Source organism: Loa loa (assembly GCF_000183805.2).
Source record: "Loa loa unplaced genomic scaffold supercont3.86, whole genome shotgun sequence".
In the NCBI taxonomy this organism is placed as follows: domain Eukaryota; kingdom Metazoa; phylum Nematoda; class Chromadorea; order Rhabditida; family Onchocercidae; genus Loa; species Loa loa.
This window is the reverse complement of record NW_018108266.1, coordinates 155,440-176,770: the sequence shown is the minus strand read 5'-3', so window position 1 is coordinate 176,770 and position 21,331 is coordinate 155,440. Positions and strand designations below refer to the sequence as shown.

At 33.3% G+C, this 21,331-nt stretch overlaps 2 protein-coding genes across 3 annotated transcripts in view; one reads left to right on the top strand and one right to left on the bottom strand.

The window, feature by feature from the left end:
- Positions 1-255: 255 nt before the first annotated feature.
- Positions 256-853, top strand: LOAG_04121 (hypothetical protein; the record flags this gene model as incomplete). Its single annotated transcript, XM_003139658.1, has 2 exons — positions 256-274; positions 540-853. 2 exons carry the CDS (start codon positions 256-258, stop codon positions 851-853), a joined length of 333 nt encoding a protein of 110 aa, XP_003139706.1.
- A 12,605-nt stretch (positions 854-13,458) lies between these two features.
- LOAG_04120 overlaps positions 13,459-21,331 on the bottom strand; it is a 12,846-nt gene continuing 4,973 nt past the window's right edge. The window contains exons 1-10 of one of the 2 annotated variants that reach the window (XM_020446512.1): positions 20,505-20,704; positions 19,904-20,153; positions 17,943-18,064; positions 17,372-17,558; positions 16,879-17,133; positions 16,447-16,614; positions 16,073-16,251; positions 15,366-15,567; positions 15,082-15,189; positions 13,459-14,847 (exon numbers count right to left, since the gene is read on the bottom strand). In XM_020446512.1, the coding sequence (XP_020306184.1) occupies positions 14,683-14,847; positions 15,082-15,189; positions 15,366-15,567; positions 16,073-16,251; positions 16,447-16,614; positions 16,879-17,133; positions 17,372-17,558; positions 17,943-18,064; positions 19,904-20,035 (1,518 nt within the window). In that variant the 5' untranslated portion in view covers positions 20,036-20,153; positions 20,505-20,704 and the 3' untranslated portion in view covers positions 13,459-14,682. Of the gene's footprint in view, positions 14,848-15,081; positions 15,190-15,365; positions 15,568-16,072; positions 16,252-16,446; positions 16,615-16,878; positions 17,134-17,371; positions 17,559-17,942; positions 18,065-19,903; positions 20,154-20,504; positions 20,705-21,331 lie in introns of those variants that run through there. The other variant, XM_020446511.1, reaches the window with a different exon arrangement.

The following is a 21,331-nucleotide window of genomic DNA, read 5'->3' as shown; positions in this document are numbered from 1 at the left end:
AATGATTCTTTGATTGATTCCAAATACATGAGACAATAAATACCAAAGGTCACTTAAAAACTAGATATGGGATCTTTTTGGAGTGAATTCACGAAATCAAAAAATATCCAGAAGCGAAACAATAGAATCATGATTATAGTTTTTTACGTCAGAAATAGCAAAAACTAATTTAGAATGCAATTATTATCTCCGTATTCATAATTTCAATATCTTCGTATAATATCACATTCATAATTTCCGTATTCATAATCACTGATGACCGATGACCTTCAATGTTAGTTTGACGAAATATTCGACCTTGATATTTAATCAGCCAAAAATCAAAACCAGCCAAATAAATGAAAAGTTAACAATTGAAACTTGTGAAATTAGCTCAGTCATGTAAAAATTTACTTATCATTATCTGAGAGGAAAGATTTTTTTTCACATCTTCTCTGATGAGACAAAGACGCACGGTTATTTAAATGCAGAAAAATAATGAAATAAATATCCTTGAAATATATCATAGAAGAGCTTTAGATTATTAAATCAAAATGTAGATAATCAATTTCATGTACTTTGGTTAGCAAAAAAATTTCATAAAAAAATCAAAGTAGCCACAATTCAAGAAAATTTGAGAGAAAAATCGCTTCATGAGCTTTACATCAAATATTTATGGTTGAGAGGGTATTTAGACCATCGATTGGAGGACTATCACAGATTCTTGTTTGTGGTCAATTTTCTACAAAACGATAAAATTGGATTGTTCATTGCATGTTGTGTGTCATTTGTTCCACAAGGCGATCGTCTTGCTTTGTTATTCACACGAGAAGAGTCCAGTGACAATCGAAATGAGTGCAAAATTCATTTCTAATTTTCTAGAGACGACACTTACATAAATTTTTAGTCTGTTATAAATATTTTTTATTATTTTCTTCTTTTATTAGGCATTCTCAACAAAAAGTATTCATGAGAAAAAATTAACTGTGAAAAACTGTTAATTCATTTAATTGTAAAAATAATTTTCTGATAAAGACATTACTTTTGAGAAGCAAAATCTGTCGCAGTAGGCTTTTAATGGGAAGAAATCAATTGTCAAATTTCAAAGATTGAAAGACCAGTAGCGACAGAAGATTTTGAACGGTAATAATAAATCCCCAAAGTTTGCAGAACAGTCTCGTCATGCTTAAGGTTAGGAAAAGGGGCACGCTTTATAGCAGCAGCAGCAGCAACAACAACAATTTGAACAAGTTCTAGATGATGGAGAGGTCAAAGAGATCGATAAGATTTTAAAGATAGAGTGGAAGTGGACAGTAAATAACGATGATCGCATTTTTAAAAGAAAAAGAAAAAAATTTTCCACATCATTCGATACTCTATCTAAAGGGGAACAATGAGCATCTACTAAAAATAATTCAAAAGATTTTCGAAAATCTTAAGGAAACTGCATTCTGAATATCAATAAACAAGAGTTTTCTTGCTATGAAGTGTGATATCATTTGGTGAAATGAATGAAATGGATTTATGAGAGGATTGCACAGGCCTATATAATAATAATAAAAAGATTGGTTATGGTATATCGGAGGAGTAGGATAAATGATTGCGGGATATGAAGGGATGTGAAGGAGATTGATAGGAAAGACTAGATGAATTAAGAAAATTGAATAATGCTGGATGTAGAATAGGAGCGGTCAAAATGAACACTTAAAAGTGTCATAGCATGACAATTGCAACGATCCCGCTTGGGATTAATGTTAGTGCTAGGCATGGATCAACTTTAGATTCGCATTCTTGCGCATTATTATTTCTCTTTGAAAAAAATATTTCAATCTATTCTGCTGCATATTTTTGGATATTTTTATTCTGTCCTTCAAATCTAATAATTAAATTTTTTTAATGTAATTTAGAGTAGAAATGATTTTATGATATACGTGATGTGCAAAGATTAAATTAAATCCATTTCATATCATTATGCATCGCCCATTTGACATCGCCCAACAGAATTCAATTCGAATCGATTAAACATCTTGAACTGCAGGCTATCCTTTTATTGTATTTTGAATGGCCAATCTGGCTTCTCAAATTTTAACTTGTCGCATACGATGGAAGCAAGTTTAGAAAAGGATGAGCAAAAAAAAAAGGAAAGAATAACAAGCTTTTCAATTATAACAGCTGCTTGTTAGGTTCGATTTAAATATTCCATATGTATTTCAATGCCCCTTTAAACAAAAGCTTTACATTTCCAATGTAATGACCTGAGATTGCTGGAAGAAATAGAATAGAAAAAGATGGGAGCAGACATGTGAAAATAAGACCATGTAACATGATTGGACCGGAAGAAGAGGATTAGCTTTGCATAATGAGGAGATTGAAGAACGGAAATTTGCATAAGCCTCCAAGCTCTCCTCGTAACCGGTATCATTACCAGTATCAGAGCCAAGTATACATCATCTTAAAACTGTTTTTACAGATAGCATTTCAAACAAATAATAATTTGATAGTTATAAAATGGATTTTGTGAGAATTTAATTGCATCTGTTGTTAAATAGCCTCTTCAGAACATTTTCTCGAAATTCTCAAATTTAGAAAGGAAAATTTCAACCAACTAGCATATTGTATCAAGCTAATAATATTTCAGAAAGGCATGAATTCGGATGAGCATGGCAAATAAGTTGATGCAAAGACTAAAGTACTTCTCAAAGTTTTATAAACTCTTTCAAATAGCTGTGACCACGATTTCAAAGATTTATTAGGCGCAAGCTCAATACTCAGTCTGAGGAAAGCTTATAACTGACAAACATCTGAATAGAAATATTTCAAAAGACAAACGAATATTGTTCAGACAGGTACAGTTCTGATTCTCATGAATTATTCCACAATTAAAGAACAGTGATTAGAGCGGGAGAAGATAATGTAGAAGTAAAATGAATGGGAGAAAGAGTCCTCTAATACACTAACGACCAAAGGAAGAGTAAAGGATTAACTAACAGCAATTAATTTATTTGCTGTAATGCAGATAGACAGAAATTAAAATGAATAATGACCTTTCATGTTTTCTAAACTTACAGGTGTCGCATGATACTGCAATTTTTGATACTCTTCGGTTCGGTTGGTATTTCCGTCCAAAACTGCATTTAAAATAATATCAAATCACTGAGATGATTCGAAGTTTCATTCAACAGAATCATTGTTATGAATGATTTAGCTTATCACTTTGCAGTGGCTAGGGAGAGGCAGTGACACGTGGTGGTGGTCATTTAAGCTTGATCTTCCCAGTCAATTTGTTCAAATTTATTAAATGTTTTGAGAATTCAAAAATTGAAAAGTCTAGTTTCTGGGAACTTGAGGATTCTTGAAGAAAGACAAGTTATTGTTTATAGGGTTAATATGTTCGACCAGTAAAATTAAAGAAAGGCATAGTATTGACCATTTTCCGGGTCAACAGAGCAGATTTCAAAGTGCCCACATATGAACATTTCGCCGCACATTTGTTGCACCATCGCTGAATGGTACTTCAAAGGAAGTTTTAGGTTATGGCAGTGATCGTAATACAAATATTATTCGGTGGGATGATGCTTAATTGACTCTCCGAACAAACAATGAACTGTGCATCATAATTACTCAACGCTTTTTGTACTGTAAAAATTAGAAGACAGTAATATTTATTTTCCGTTTTGCATATTAGTAAAAGATTCTAAGTCAGATGCACAAACAGGTTTCAAGCAATTGCTGAAGAAGGCAGTAAATTATGAAATATCGGTCGAGATATAATAGGATTTCCGATTGCAAAAAGAAAAAACTTGAACAATTGATACAAGGAAGTATATATAATTTGGTTGAAAAACGTTCAAACGCCTCGAAAAGTTCGGATGAAGACAGGAAAAAGTGTATGATGAAAGCAAAACTGAGATGTGATGAAGTTTTTCTTACACTGGAATTATTTACATAATTAAAGATCGAATGAACGACTGATATGTTGTAGATATTGAAGTCCTCTATCCACTACGGTATTATTAAGTAAATTATGTAAAAGATGTCATTGCCATGATAACGTGATACTTTTATGATCTTGTCATATAATCTTTAATCTTCCAAGAGTTACATCAGTATTACCTGGTAAAGCGTGAACTTAAGCGGCAGTTTATGCCTTATTATTAAGTTGTAGAAACATGCTCGGAATGATGTGAAATTTTAGTTTTATTGAAACATTATACAGACGAACAAGCAAAAGGATAGAATGTGTATGAATAATATGATTATAATTCAGCTGATTATCATTATTACCATGCAAAACCATGATTCGAATTCATGACCTTTAACATTTAACAGTTAGTTCCCACCGCAAATGTAAAAGAATTGCAATCACTTACTGAATAAAGTTCAAAATTCTTGCTGTCCTCTATCCATCACAACGTCATTAATTTTGATTATTATAAAAGATGCCACTGACCATAATAACGTAATTTTATGACGTTGTTGTGTAACCCTTAATTTCACAACAGTCACATTAATATTACCTATAGTGAGATGTTGAAGATAATAAATGAATTGAATCGATTATGTAGTATGGCCTTGTGTTTCCTCTCCCTTATAAAAATTTGAATTTATTTTCTTTCATAAAAAATATAAACGTCCTATTTAAAAGAAAAAAGTTGAGCTTAAAAGTTATTGGTGTGGTAACTTGTGAAGTTGACTTTTTTCCTCGAAATTAAAGGGAAGCAAAGAGCAAGAACTGTGAACTAGGATTTAAATGTAGAACTATAAAATATCATCTTATATTTTTGGTAATAGTAGTACTCCATCTGGTCAGACGAACAACAACGCATTTCAAAAAAGGTGTAATAATTTGTAATTTGGATGTTCAACGTGGCCATTAATCCGTTTTTGTTGGGATCATGAAAGACACAAACTGGGAATCAAATATGCAAGGTCAGCAACAAGCCAGGCTCATCAATAATTACACCATTATAATAGGCCATATTAATTGCACCTAGTGCGACACATCTGCATTTCCCTTTTTTACTTCTCGTATTAATGCCATGACAAACAATAATTATTGCAGTTAATTTCAACCATTGAAAAAATCTATTGATATGTTTTAAATATTATCCAAACAGATTGATTGCACGCTCAACTTCAAGCAAATTTGGAAATGAAACGTCATCATCCCCATCACCTCTGGTATCGTAAGAATCATGATAATTAATAATTAAGGCTCAGTTATCTAAACATAAACTGATAAGTGGATCTTATGGCAGCATTTGTAATTTATCCTCAACTATTAATAACTGGCACTGCTTTAATTAACAATGATGAAAATAAGCTGAAAAGAATATAAATTTCTAATAAAAATATTTCATTCCAATAAACTAATTGAATAACATTTCAGAAGTGAACGGAAAAGATCTGAATGGAAGACGAAAGCAAATCTGAATTTCTATATTTATCTGACTAATTTAAAAAAAGAAAAAAAGGATGTACAAGAAGTTTATGTTTCAGGTTGGCGATAAGTAATGGTGGCCAGTTCAATTACTGCTCAACAAATTTATATGTATTATTATATACCAGTTAATTCCTCTGAGAATTACCAATTTGAGATATTTATGATATAAATCTTTTAGCAATCCGATTTTTGATCTTACGACTTTAGGATTGTGTAGTTTGAAAAAATTTAAACAAAATAATATTCCACAATCTTTGAGTCAAACATAATGCTTAGGTGTAGTCTTATAAATATATGATATACACCCGTCACAAATCCTGAAATAAAGTGTTTTAATGAGATGTGATTAAATATTATTTCAAAGTCAATTTTGTCTTCTTCGTCATCTAGTTTTACCTTCAAATAATTCTGACTTTCAAATCTTATCTCAATAATTAACATGTGGCTAATAATACGGCAAATAGTCGGGAATGTTTTTTAAAATATGAAACTGTTTAATTAACTCTCGAGTAACTTGTGAATTCGTTCATTATAATATGCAAACTTTGAGAGTAATAACAAATTTTGTTTCACTTTTTCAATCGATTTAAAGTAGGAAGACAGAGGAACCAAACTATGTTGAAGACTCACTTCATATATTCTCTGTTTCTCAAAGTGCCGAGAAGTTCCATTCTTATCATTTCCGAAAGATTTGACCATGGTCAAATGCTGCCTACTGTATTCTGTTACTCCTTCTCAAATCAGCAATATCCATCAGTACCCTCTGTCCTCCTTGCTTCTTTTTGACACTCTGGTATTATCCTAACCATTGTGATTATTATTTGGAAGTACGTACTTAATGGTAAGGTACAACAACCCACTTCTTAAGTAGTTTTGCATTAACAGCCATGGAATATTTTTGAATTAGATTTATAAGATGTAAGTGAGTTAAGAATTTTCTTTTTGTAGCCTTCCTTAAGCATAAAATTGTAATGGTTAATTTAGTCCAAATAATAATTGCTTTGAATTTGAAAGCATTCAAACACTTCAATCAATTTAAGGCGACAAAGTTTTATTGCTTAGAGACAAGTAACAATGTCACTAGGCGAAAAAAGCACTTCAAATGTATCTGTTTTTTATTGTGTGAATGATTTTTTAATGCATATCTTTATATTTCCTGCCCAGAACGACTTCAAGACTAGGGTTTTTTGTTGAAACATTTTGTTTCCAAATGAGAATTCAGTTGATTAGCAGTTGATGGAGACATAATTGGAAGCTATCGAGTCTTATTAATCGCGAAAAATGCCATTTCATTGCAGTGCATTGGAAAAAGCAAGCAAATTAAGTATCCAGATGGTCTTGATTATATGATTTTTCTGTCTACCTTCGGATAGAACAATTATGTAATATTAGCCATGGTGACAGATGGACATATGGGCACAAACAAATTCATTCTACATGATTCTTTTTAATGAAGATAGAGATATTATTATTGGATGGAGATATTATCACTGCCTATTTATAGAGATGTAACAAGACAAACAGTAAATTATCCTCTTCGAAAATCGAACTAATTAACTTGTAAAGAGTAAAACACGCGCAATCATCATTTAGATCATTGTTGGCTACCTCTTTTATAAATGTCTTTTTAAAGTTACAACATTCAGAGTGGTTAAATGAAATTAGAAATTAATTGAAAACATCCAAGATATTAAGTAGCTTGGAAAAACGATAGGCAATCAGGGTAGACGTTTGATGAGTGGCTGATGATATAGGATTTTAGCACCACCAATGAAGGTCATCACCCTGACAAGCTGTGAATATTACAAAATCACAATACTGGTAGTTGAAGAAAACAAATTAGGTTAACCGACCGTACAAATTATGTGTTTGAATATTTCAGTCAATATTTTTGTCACAGCATTTCAACGAGAGATTCAAGAAGAAAGAATTCATCATTTCTGGAGTGAAATGAAAGAAGTCAAAAACACTCAAAAACGTAGAAGGTTATCTTTGTCGAAGATAATCTTGTCGAAAGATTGAAAAAAATTCTTGCATTATGGCAATAATGTAGGTATCTGTTAAATGATGCATGCAGAAATATCGAAAAATAAGAGTTGTGGCCATATGATAATACAAAATAGTAGTAGAAAAAAAAAGAACTTTCTGACTCCTAAAAAAGAAATTTCGAATGGGTTAAAAAGCAGAATTCCATTATTTACTGTTACAAATTTCTTCTGAATACGGGGATTAAAAAGTTAAAAGGTGGGAAAATGCTTTTTTACTACCAGAACTAAATTCGAATTCAGAGATAAGCAGATTCAGCGGACAAGCAGATGCCAGAACTATTTGGAAGTTTAGATTCATACTACACCTCACTCACCTGTGGAACTAATAGCCATGTCAATTAGTGAAAGTGATGGAATTGTAGGCGAAAGTTGCGTGAAGTCTCACCTATCAAAGCATTCAGAGACAGGAATTTCTCACTCCGAGAAAATCTTCTTTATATCATTCCGGAGCAAATCCTGGAACTATACTTTTTTCAAATGCATGGTACATTTATCACGTTGTTTCTTTTGAATAACATAGCCTAAAAGTATTCATGTGTCTGCCAGAAGTACAAAACATATAAAGGCAAATGGAAACGAACGAAGTAAAGTCTGGCTAGATCAGCAACGATATTACGCTTGCGAATGAACCGATTCCGTAATGCTTGCGAATGAGCAGATCCCCTAACCCTTGGAAAAGTCAAGATGATATCCTTTGGGACATTTTACCAATTGGTTAATCGGTAAGTAACATAGTAAATAAGATTAAAACATTGAATTAAGAATTATTAGGCTGAGCGAATAGGAATATAAATCACGCACGGATGAATGTGGTCCTGCAAATAAGTACGAAAGATTAATGAACAAGTCTTCATCAATTTCTATGATGATATCGTAGTGACTATTTAGAAGATTTGTTTGGAACAACCGACAGCCTTCAAAAGGTGGAATAGAAAAGTTGAACGGAGGCGAATAATTGTCAAAGATGTGGATAGGCTGATGGACAGCAACTAAACTTATTATGAATGAATAAAATGGACAAACAGGTATAACAGAAAAGACAAGCTGGATTGGTTTTGAAGGTCAATCGGTGAGGTTCTATACAAAATGACGCTAATTCGCCTTAGTCGAAAACCTTATTTGACAGGATACAGTAGCAATATATTGTTGTCATAAGGTTCATCAAAAAGATTGCTTTATGAAAAATAGCAAATGATGAAGCCATGAAGTTTTTAGTTCAAAAACTCACAGTGAATACTAATAACTACTGCAGGGATCAATTTGTGTGATCCTAACTATTTGTTGATATTAAGGGATACAAAATGACACTTTGGGAATACAAACAAAAATATTTGGATCCCGAAGATAAACATAGTATACAGATGAATGACAACAGCGATGAACACGTAATATTTATCTTTTTGCTATGAATGTGGTGGCAAATATGAGGAAAAATAAGGCAACCATTTACAGATTTTGCCCGAAGGATGCGAATATCTTGTGATCTGGACCAGAAGGTGGCGAAAAATTAGCATAACCTTGCAAGGGATGATCTTTTTCTCCTATCTTTTCCAGTATTTCTTATTGATTGCGTAATCAGAAAGAGCAAACTAAAAAGACTTCTCCGCTTCGGTATTTGTCCAACGAAAGGCATATAAAGTAAGGAGGACGAGCGCTTTTGATGAATGCTTCATATAACCAGTTAGAAATTATAGTCTAATTTTGCCTTTTACTTCTATAAAATCCATTTTGACCTCACATTGTACCACAGATACAAAAGACTAAAGAGAAACGGAAAATGAATTGATGACTGAAATCATACATAAACACCGTCCAGATCATTTTCAACTCCACCACACTAATGCAAGGAGACTCGTTGCTTTCAGTGGTTGAATAGCTTCTATTTCTTTCTTTCTTCTGAAAAAAAAGTTGAAAAACTCAGGTCAAACAAATTTTAATTTATACCTTTAGTTACAATACAAATGTTAAATCCTTTCCAAATTCGAACTCCATATACATCAATTTATCTTGTAATTAAAATTTTCAATTTTAGTTACCATTTAGTAATCAATCATGCAAAAATAATTGTTATCTACCATTAAATATCATTGGTTATCGAAATAGGTTACGTAGAACTTTGATTTAAATTATGTGATCAATCATAAAATAATCTCTAAAGTAATAATGTCATCTGACATCAAATATATTGCTTAGAGACACATTCTCTTTTCATCTTTTTCTTCTTGCGAAACAAAATTAACCTAAGTAAGCTTGAATTTAATGACACTATCTGAATACCTATTGTATTTCATCCTTTACTACTCTATTAGCAATGGCAGCTTGAAACTAAAAATGTTAATTTGATTGTCTCCGGCTTTTAATTATATGGTTTCTCGATAGCTCTGAAAGCTGGATAGGTTGTATTGTAATATGAAATGCTGATATCGAATAATAGAAATGACTCTTGCGGATATAGAAAGGGAGAGAGGAAGGGTAACGTTTCCATTAATTTAATTTGCTATCAAACAATAATGTGGGCATTATGGGACTTCAATATTTGAGGAACATAATTATGCAAAGATGGGATATAAGAAAGATTTCTCGAATGCATTTCCGAAAAGTAACGGCTTAAAGCTTTAAGTTTAGATGATAAGTTTTTTTTTAAGAAATATGCAATTTAAAATTCAAAATGTTCTTGACAAAAATATTCTGAATTTATAAGCGAACCTTCATTTATGTTGAGCTTTCTGGGATTTCTTTAAGGTTCACAACGGAAACAAACAATTGTTTCAGAAAATTTGATTGAATAACAAACACTAGGACATGCAATCGATAAGTTTATTTCAAAATATTTTAACTGATTTCTGAGTAAAATATTTGAAGCGAAACTAGTTTTCGAAAGTTCCTGCATACTTTTTATGGTAATAAAGTGGTAGAGTGATACTGATTGAGTTTTATTGAGAAGATAGACAGCAGCAGCTCGTCAATAAATCTACATCCAGCAATTGGCGGTGATGTGCTCATTTACTACTGTGAACAACCAATGAAGACATTCGAAGCATCAAAACAAATTAGCTAAATTAATGCTGGAAGGCTTGGGTACAATTTTCCTCCACCCGTTCAAAACTCTCTTCTTCACCACTCTGTACCGTCTTCCTGATTGTTGTCAACATCCTCTAATGACAATTCTTAATGATTTAGTAATGAAACAAACCCCGGTCGTTTCATTGGCATTCAAGGATAAGTTGAGTAAGACCAACGAATGAAGTCTCATCTTACTTATCCCATTTTCTCCTTCAAGATGGAATTTATTTGCCAAAAAAAAAAAATTGCGAATTTGAAATGACTGGCACAAATTTAATGAAATGGCTGGAATCGACATTATTCATACAGAAATCTTGGAGATTTCCATTTTTCTTATAATCTCAAAAAAAAAAAAGACTTCGGCCAATGATTAACTGTTATGAGATGTTAAATGATTAATCTTATCATTCAACCTAAAGAGAATACCGCAAAATAATACAGCAAAAAGCAAATTTTATTTTAAAGAGATATTTTCAACTGTTTTATCATTCAGAAGAACTAAATAATTAATGCGGAAGTAAAAATCTTCAACTATGTAGTCTTTTAAATGCAAAAAAAATAAACAGATATTGAGACTATCAGTTTCGATCTGAATCGGAAGGTTTTAGAAGAGATCTTCTCTGATTTTCCCACATTTCACCTTTTGATCGAATGATTTGTAGAAAAAATGCGATAATTTTGTTCATGAGATGAACCAAAGTAATCGAATGACACAAGTCCGATAGATAGAACTTCAAGGTTAGGAGATCGAAGGAATTTGATCGAAACGGGCAAATGTGAAATATATTTTCAAGTTCGTTCAGATGAACAGATTAAATTTTTAATGAAAAAAGAGTGAAGTAAAGGCAGTATTATGAAGAAAAACATCATAATGAGAGTTAAAAGAAGAAAGGAAGGAAGATTTTGTTAAGCGAATTACAACTAAATACTGATCATGTTAACAATTCATTCTTCCTGGCGATGTTATGACTAATACTTTGTCCATCAATTTTACAAAGTTTCGGGGAAGGTTTGATAAATTGACGCATTATCGAATTCAAAATTAATCAGTCATTTCGAATAATAAATGCTTCCATTTGAAACAATCTCTTTTCACTTTGCCACTATTATCATCAGTAAAGTTAAGGTCTTATGCTGAATAAGTAGAATAGTAAATGATGATTGCAATAGATAGTATATGTCATTCAGTTATTCAAATTAAAGGCAAAAACTAAAGTTGACTTCAAATACTCCACCTGTAACTATGTTATTCAAACTACATTGCTAATTTTTTTGCAATTTCTTTCAGCACAAATTTTAAACGGAGTTTTATGGTATTAGGCAGCAACGTGGATCAACAGGTGCGCGTTCACCCATACGTCATTCAACTGAATTTTTTTTTTTATGAAGGAAATCGTGATGAAGAGATTATAGATTATATGATACCAGAAAGAATCGATAAGCTTCATAAAGGAAATGAATTGTTATACGAGCGCAGATGGACATCTGTATAGTGCACTTTAGTTAAAGTAAATGACACAAATGCTGGCAACCAACCCAAACACATTCATTTGAATGCCAATAGACCCATTATTAAAATTAATATATATCTGCAATCCAAACAAATTAGCATAAGCTTTATTCCAGAAGATGCAGGTATGCCCCCAAGAAAATCGAAAACATCCGCTCGCAGCAGGATGTAGTGCAGCAATCGTTGGACGGTCAAATGGACGGTATACGATGCAACTTTAGTTTAAGTAAATGATATAAATGACCGCGGCACTTATTTGACTTCAAGAAGATAAAGATATTATCCGTTTTTATTACAAGCAATATTATATGAAGATTTCTGTAATTAGTTCTACGCTTTTTCCCAATCATCCTCGCAAATGAATCATAAAATTTTTGGTTCCTAGAGTAATTTAATGACATTGCCTGCATTAGGTAACAATCTTCTCATGAATATAACGAGGTTAAAATTCATCTACCGACGTCAAACTTCTTGTTGACGAGGTTACAACTGTGTCCCAATATGGATAATTAAACTCCAGTAACATATTTCATACCAGTCATTCAACCACTTACGCATGATTCGATTCCATTCATGTCCAACTACGTTCAATTCAATTTTAGCAAATTTCAATCCAATTTTCTTTGTTCAAATTATTCCATTTCCAGTAATCTTATGGTATAAAAAAATATTTACCAAATTTACAAAAAAAAAAACATAAAAATAATTACCAAATTTCAGACAGAACTGAGTGACCACATGCGACACCAAGTCAACTCAAAGCAAAGTCAAGGCTCTCCTACCACAGAATTTAATTGCCCGTCTTTCTGAACGAATCACATTAAATTGCGTTTTTGACTAATCTGATATGCAGATAATTAATCATTCTAACACTGTGTTTCCGAAGAAGCTTTGGTGATATTATCTGAAAGCTTCACTTCATTTCTATTTCATTTTGAATATTTTACAGACCTTTGTAAATTATCACACATAACGGATCTTGAAGTTGGAAGCCATTTAGCTATGTTTTTGAATAAAATAATGATGAACATAGCACTGTAGGAGAAGGATAACTAATACTGTTGTAACTAAAAATAAAACCTTAGCAAAGTGAACTAAATCAGCAACAACCCCACTGGACACGAACAAGTGAAAACCACCTGCCTATTAGTTTTAACTTAATTATAAGTTCAAATAGTGTCAATCATAATGACTTCACGGTTTTCTCCATAAATGGGAGTAATGTTATGTGAATGGTCCATGAAATTATTTCAGCGAACATAAAGATGCGTTATATTTGCATTGCTATAACAATGAATTGCTTTAACTAATAATGCGGTACAGATGTGCGCTTTTGTTGAACATATGATAGAATACTTCAGCAACACAAACAGAAATTCTCTCAGAGACACTTCCTGTGTCGCCAAATGTGTATTATCATTTACAGGACAGTGGTAGAAAACAAAGAGAATAAATCGATACGATGTTCCCGATCAATAAAGTCAGTCAAACTGAAGACTCGACAAAAATGAAGTTATCTTTATATCGGAAAACTTACTTTTGCCTTCAGAAGACAGAGGACTGATTTCAGTTGCGCTTACTCTGAAAAACTTTAGGACTTCATCACTTATTAAAATCGAAAAATATAAACATTTGTCCTTCTGTATAAACGGGAATGCTTTTAAAAGGAAAATTGCAGATTTATTTAGTTGGTGGAGAAGAAATTCACGAGAGCAGAACGGAGTGAATTTCGGGAAGAATAAAAAAGCTGATGATTAAAATGAGAACAATCTATCATTATCAGTGCCAACATGGTGTATACAATTCTACCGGTATATCAGAAACCGGTAAATATTTGTCGTCTCGCAAATGCGTCGAGACTGATATAATGTAAGAGAGATATTTCGATTAACTTTATCTTCATTCTTTAGCTTCCTTAAGCGCGGTGAAATGGTGAAATAAGATGACTGTGCGATCTTTCGGGAGATAAATTCGGAAACCGCACCATAAGAGATTAGGGACTGTTTTTTGCCTCTATAAAAATACGTAGTTTGGGAAAACTGGATGTCAAAGAAAGAATGAATTATGAAAACGAAAGAAGAAACACAGTTTAATAGTCAAAGACAGCAAACAAGCGCACAAAAAATACAAAGCTGATTAGCAGTATGGAAAAAAAATGAAGTTATTGGCAGCGTAAGAGTAGTGATAAGATTTTTTGAATAGTTGAACCTTTCGTTAATAGATCTAAAAATATGATGTGAAACTCCCACTAAAGATACGTTTTAACAGCGTAAGTTTGGAACACAGCGACGAATTGAGAAGTCATAGTATCTCAGCTTTATTTAAACTGACTATAATTATTTCTTAAATATACTGAATTTTCACCGATCGTTTGGACAGAGTGATTTGAAGTAAAAGATCGTTAAGATATATCAAAATGTTTTAACACCAAAAGCAGTTTTTCACAGCCAAGAAAGCAGCAAACTTTAAAACTGTAATGAGTCTACGAAAGTTATCGAAATACAATATATGCAAAAATCTGCAACGAATTTCGGGATATTTCTCAAATCTGCCCAACTGTTAATTTCTATGCTGAAAATACCCCAAATATTATGGAAAATTCGCAAGATGAACGTTCTTCGAGGGAAGAAGGGGAAATTTTACTGTCCCGTCTGTATTGTTTTCTGCGTATGTGTTGCGCGTTCGTCACCATCTTTGTTGATTAGTGTTGTTACAACGTTTGCACCAATACCCCAAGTATTTTCGCCATCATATACCAACGATTCCGGTGGACTATGCAAGCCTCCTTGATCACGTGCCCAAATCTGGAAAGACGGAAAAGTATTAGTTGCAAGGATTGATTCGTTTTGGATTTGTCAGAACGAACCAGTTCTTCCAGATTCTGAATTAAGACCTAATTAACTAACATCTAAGTTGATAAACATCCATTTATAAAAATAAGACAAGTTTTTGAAATTTATAGGATAGATAAAAAAGTGAAACGGAATCTCTTTTCAATGCATCTGAGCGTACTCTCTGAATGCTCATGAAATGTATACCTTCATTGTACGTCCAGCCTTTAAAACTGTATTCGGTGGAATAGTATAAACAATTTCTCGGCGATTGTCAAGCTTCCTTCGGAGTTTATGCTCACCAAGATTTTCGTCCTGAAATAATTAGAAAAACGTAGTTCTTTGAAAATCTGGAAGATCTGTTTCGATAAGCTGGCAGTAACACAACCAGAATTCAGAAATTTCTTGAACCAGCAGCTGCTGGTGATAAATGCGGAACAGAAGCAGAAGTTCATAGAATTTCTAGATTTCTTAAAGTGATTAATATTTACCTTGCTTCTATGACTATTCTCGAGCATAATGAATTTTCCGTTCGGATCACATTCGGCAATGGTAACATTCCCTTTAGCTGAACGTTGGAAAGTTGTTTTAGTAGAAACTTCACCGCGTACGCTACGCGTCGAATCTGTATCTTCTTGCTGCTGTAATGAATGTGTTTTCACCACTTGTTCAACCATTTGACGAAGGCCAACGCTGAAATGTTATGGCAAATTTAAACACAGATAAAGCAGCGAATAATTGCATTCATTAGAAATTTGTCATTTAAAATTTTGTTTCTAAAGGAAATAGAATTAGCTTAGAAAGCTACTGATTGTCTTAACCATTACTAATTTTTACAATTATTAAAAATCGCTGACTGTAACGGTCAAAACAGTTGTAGAGAGCTGTTTATCAGTATAACCTATCATTTTAAATGTTTCTGAATTCTAGTTTCCAAATAAGAAAATGACTGGGATAACAAAAAATTAGCCTATGGCGGTATCTGGCGGTAGTGCACATCTACACCATCTAGTATTTGGTGAAGTTTATATTCGTAGCTAAAAATTACGAACTTGGACCAGGCATAGACTTCAAACGCCTTCGACATTAAATATCTGCAGAGAAAAGAGATTTTAGAATTCTCGATTTTTAAAACAACCTTTTCTAATCTAAATGATTGATAAATTTAAAGACAGCGAAACACTGGTGAATAGCTTACCGGCTTTCCTCGCCCTCGAGCATCTTTCGATAAATTGCGATTTCAGCATCTAGCATTTGTTTGGTATCAAGCAGTGCTTGCAATTCAGCCACCAATGTTTGGCATTCTTCGCGCATACGACGAAGAGTTGCATCGCGGTCGTTTAAAGCTGCTTCGTATTGTCTCTGGTCGTCATTGAGCTACAAATTCAGACAATCTAAATTCAGAAACAAAATAAACAAAAATATGAAACTTTAAAAATATCGAAACAAAAAATATCAGAAACAATCATGCCCAATTTCCGAACTACGTCATAATGATTAAACTTTTCAGAGATTAAGTTGTAATTAAGGAAGATCTATCATTGCAAGTGTGTTTGAGGTTTTTAACCAAACCTGGTTATTCAAGCTCTGCACTTCTTTTTCAAGGAGCGCATTTTTGGCTTCAAGGTCACCGAGTTTACCACGAAGATCGCCAATATTATCGCGCATTCGTTTCACCTCTTCTCGCTGATAATTTGCTTCAATGTTTGCACGATTTGCAGTACCTTGCACCTCCGACACCTGAGATCACCACAACCATTAAAAGACATGGTAAATTTAGGACCAATAAAAGGATTTTGGAGATCCCTCTGTCTGAATTTCTTAGTCAGACAAATTTCGAAGTTCTGTTCAATTAAAATTCGAATGGGTGGTGACTAAATGGCATGTTTATGTTTTCGATGCCAAAATCCCTGATAAGAAAGTTTACCTCCTCATCCAAACCATATTTTACATTTACAAACTATAATTCAGTACATAACTCAGTGATTTCTAAGAAATTTGTACCTTCAGTTTATACCAGCTTTCCATATCTTGTTTTCCCTGTTTGGCAATGTAATCGTATTCATCCTTGATATCGCGAATAGCTAGAGCCAGCTCGTTTTTGAAGAACTCACGAGTATCAGCTGGAGCTTGAGCTAATAGAGCTTGAAGCTCTTTAACTTCTTGCTCATGTACACGTCTCAAGAATTCTAATTCTTCCATTAGCGTCTGTACTTGATTTTGGAAATCGATTCGTCCTAAGGTTTCTTCATCTAGATCCTGTAAACTCTCTTGAAATAACAGAACTGCAGTTTTAACAAACAAGTCCAAAAACTAATCAGAAGAAAAAAATACCAAGTCAGGTAAAGGAAACTTTTTGGATTCACAAAATTCACAAAATTTTCATTTCCACCTTTTATATGCACTTTATCCTAACTAGAAATAAACTCATCACTGTGTGTATTATGAATTCGTCCTAGATTATTCAGTGAGACCCCTAAAAACACTTGACACTCACATTGCGCGCTTTCTGAAGTTCTTCCCAGATGCGGGCATTATCTCCGTTCAACCGCTTCTCCTCATCTGTCAGCTGACGCCAACGAGCTCGGAGCATTTCCAGTTCACTTTGGGCGTCATCAATTGCATGCTTCCATTGATTAATCTTTTCGCGGTCATTCTCACGGCGATGCTGTACGTCTTCATAGCTAAAATGAAAATGGAAAATTAAGCTAAAATATGTCCTCTTCTCAAAATCCTCTTTATTACTTCGAATCTCTAAAAGTATGCACTTTATATATCTCACAGTGTTCTTTCATAAACTTAAACAGTGTTTGCAAGAGACATATCATTACAGCATTTTCAGGCTATCAACGATATCTTTTTAATACTTTTATGATAGTATAGTTCTACTTTTTTTATTTTTATACAGTTAAAGAAAAGAAGAAAAGGAAAGAAGACATTTCCCTTCCTTCTTTCTCAACTATTTTTTTAATGACAATTTGAGAAAATTGTTTTCGGTGATCTTTTTTATTTCTTATGTACACCAAGTTATAGTATATATAGTTGTTGAAAAGAAAATGTAGACAAACCGACTACGAATTTCCGCGAGGTCATCTCTAAGCCGCGCTACTTTGACATCAATTTCAGCCTTCCGTCTCGCACCATCATCAATCTCTTTGCGAGCATCACGTAACGAGTCAGAATACTGTATCTGAAAAGAAATCGTTGCCTCTGCTTACGAAATTTTTACTTTTTACTGACTCCATCATATCTAAGCGAGCGATTATTCGATAACGGCTTGATTGCTCGTCCCAAGCACTAATTTCAGTACTACATATTCAGTTTTAGAAGCAAATTCATGATTTATAATGTATTAGAGAACCATTTTCAAGTAGAAGTATAAACTGTTAAAGAGAAATAAAGAATCTCTTTCGCATTCGTAATTCCCTTCTTTCGAACTCGATATCCAATTTTCCTGATAGAGTGACGACATGGTATAATCATCGTGCTAACTATGACTAATGAAAATTCTAATGCTTTGGCAAAATCTAGTTTTAAATGATTTGCGATGTTTTTTTCTGAAGTATTGGTCTCAACATTAATAAAATAAAATGTATCAAAAAACTACGTAATTGCGGTTAACAATGATTGCTAACAGGTCACTAAGATGCCTTGGATTTTAAGCATGATAAGCACTCAAATAAACACAGAATGACCGTAAAAGGCTCCTTTATCCTGGACTATTGTTCAGTTATGGCTGGCTATGTTTAGTTATTATCAATTATAACCCAGATTAAACATAACTTAAGTATACTATTTTGACGGCTGCATTACGCTGATCTATCACACCCTCTACGTACTCCCTCATCTGGACCCTATCTATCTCAGTTGTTCTAACTCCCGTTAACTATATACATCTTACATAGGAACAAAAATTTGTTTTGCCACAGTCAATATTATCGAAAGTTAATTCAAATCTAGAATTTTAATAATTTTTGAGCAAAGACACTTCCAGGATGGTAATGAAGCCCAGCTGCTGATAACAAAATCCCAAAAAATTAAAAAAAGATTAATTGCAAACCACTGAATTTTAAATCAATTTCAGTCCTTCGGAATAAGATCTCACAAGACATTGTAGTTTATGCAAGGGATTATGACGCTGTCATCATAAGTATTTCAAAATCTCCCCAAAATATGTAGATGTCTCATATTTTTTCAATCTCTCGACATATGTGTTGTCTTTTTGAATGAATTCTGCGACAAATACAATCTTCCCACACCAACTAAAGGATACTTCGTATTTTTGAAAAAGATTTTCATCGAGAACATGAAAATATGCAGGAGTTTATTTCACTGTTCACACTGAAGTAATCGGTTTTAGAAACTGGAATCTTATGCTTGAGCTATATACAATTCACCATTAGTTTTCACTTAAAACAATGAAATAAGTGTATTCTAAGCAAGTGGTTATTAGTTCCCAACAATTCCAGCAATTATTCGAGCGATTAACCTAAAGTTCCCAGCAATTATTTTTTTGTGCTAATATTTTGACAATACCAAATAGTTCGACTAAATTTTTGAACATTACAGTAAGTAAAACACTGTCTCAACTAAAATGGTACAGTTCTGGTGGGTGGAACCTAGGCGACGGAGATGACATGGCTGAAGTCCCAATCATATACGGCATGTTATCCCCGCTTCTTACATTGTAAATTAATGAAAACAAAAAAGTTTGATTGGTTTAAACGAACAAAACATCCCAATCAGTTCAGGCTTTCTCGTTTGTAACGAAGGGCATCTAAACTAATTTCTTTATTTCCGAAATGATTTAGGTAAAAGAAATGGAATGTAACTTGACTAAAGAAAAAATCCGTGAAATATGAAAGGATATTTCTTCGGATGAAATTCACTCTTAGGCAAAAATTCGGATAAACTCATCTCAAGCTATTACTGCACTGTGTTTTCCTACGATAATGGATGATAACGGCTATAAGGCCAAGCATAACAATGAGATGGACCTCTTGTCTGTATGGATATTTCATCAATTTACCTTGATTTCACTGGTGTCTTTTCCCCATCGGCCACGCAGTTCTTCGAGATCAGCAACCAGTTTCCTATTTTGTTCCTCGAGCTTTTTTACCCGGTCAATATAATTCCCAAGTCGGTCATTTAGTCCTTGCATTTCTTTTTTTCTTTATCGGTTGCTTCAAGAAATGATTTTGCGGCATTCGCACTAAGTGCTGGACTAATACCGCCAATAGATGCTGAGCCCATTTCGGTGACCATTTTTAACACTCGACCTGAATTTTTTAAAGATAAACCAAAGCAGAATATAGAAAGTAATGAAGTTTGGCTTTCACTACAGAAGTAAGCACATCCAGGAACCTTTAATCAATAAGCGATATTTCACGTTCAAAATAAGAAATGCTAAGGATTGCTGTCGACATCGCAAAAATCCTAAAGAAGCTTAGTTTATTATATTCAAAATTGGAAATAAAATTAACACAAATGGAAGTTCAATATGAAAATGTATTAAATTTGGACATTTTAAAAACTAAGAAATTCCCTCTTGGACCTTTAATTTTCTTACTTTCAGTAAAGTATCATGAGCCTACTGGCCACCAACTTTACTGATCTGATCATTAACTCACCTCCACTGGCTCCAGGTAACGATCGAATTGTGTCACTTGAATACATGATTATTCTGTTTGAATATAATTACAGAATCTGATGACAACAGTGATAATAACAGGAACTGGTCAAACCGTTGATTTGAATATCACAGGCACAAATAAGTTTCCTTCAGCACAAGCAACACACAAAATATGAACAATGATGGCTATAAAATGAGTAAAATCCAAAGAAAAAACTGAGAACGAAGTAATGACGATAAACATTTTTCATTTCGACCTAATATAAATTTACAAATCTTTGAAACTGTTCGTCGTCTAGTAGCTTAAAAGCGATGATTCATTCATTTAAAAAAAGCATCAATAATTTTTTTTGAACTCTACAACAAGACAACACCTTTTGATGATTCATCAAGTCAGATTCCATCAAAGCTTGGAAGGATTCGTCTATGACCAAAAATCTCCCTCCAATGGCATAACAGTTGACATGATCATAGCGATAGTAATGAAATAATGGTGATAATGATGCAAATGGCTCTAATATACTGCTAATGATTGATCGTAGGGAAAGTCATCTATTATCGAACCACTTCACTATCACCGACGACAATATCGAGAATTCTGCTTAGCGATTCTTATGTGACACTAACTAATGGTAAGAGCAAGAATGCCGATAGATGACTACTGACACATACATATACACACATACATACATCCATACACACATACACACACACACACACACACACACACACACACACACACACACACACACACACACACACACACACACACACACACACACACACACACACACACACACACACACACACACACACACACACACA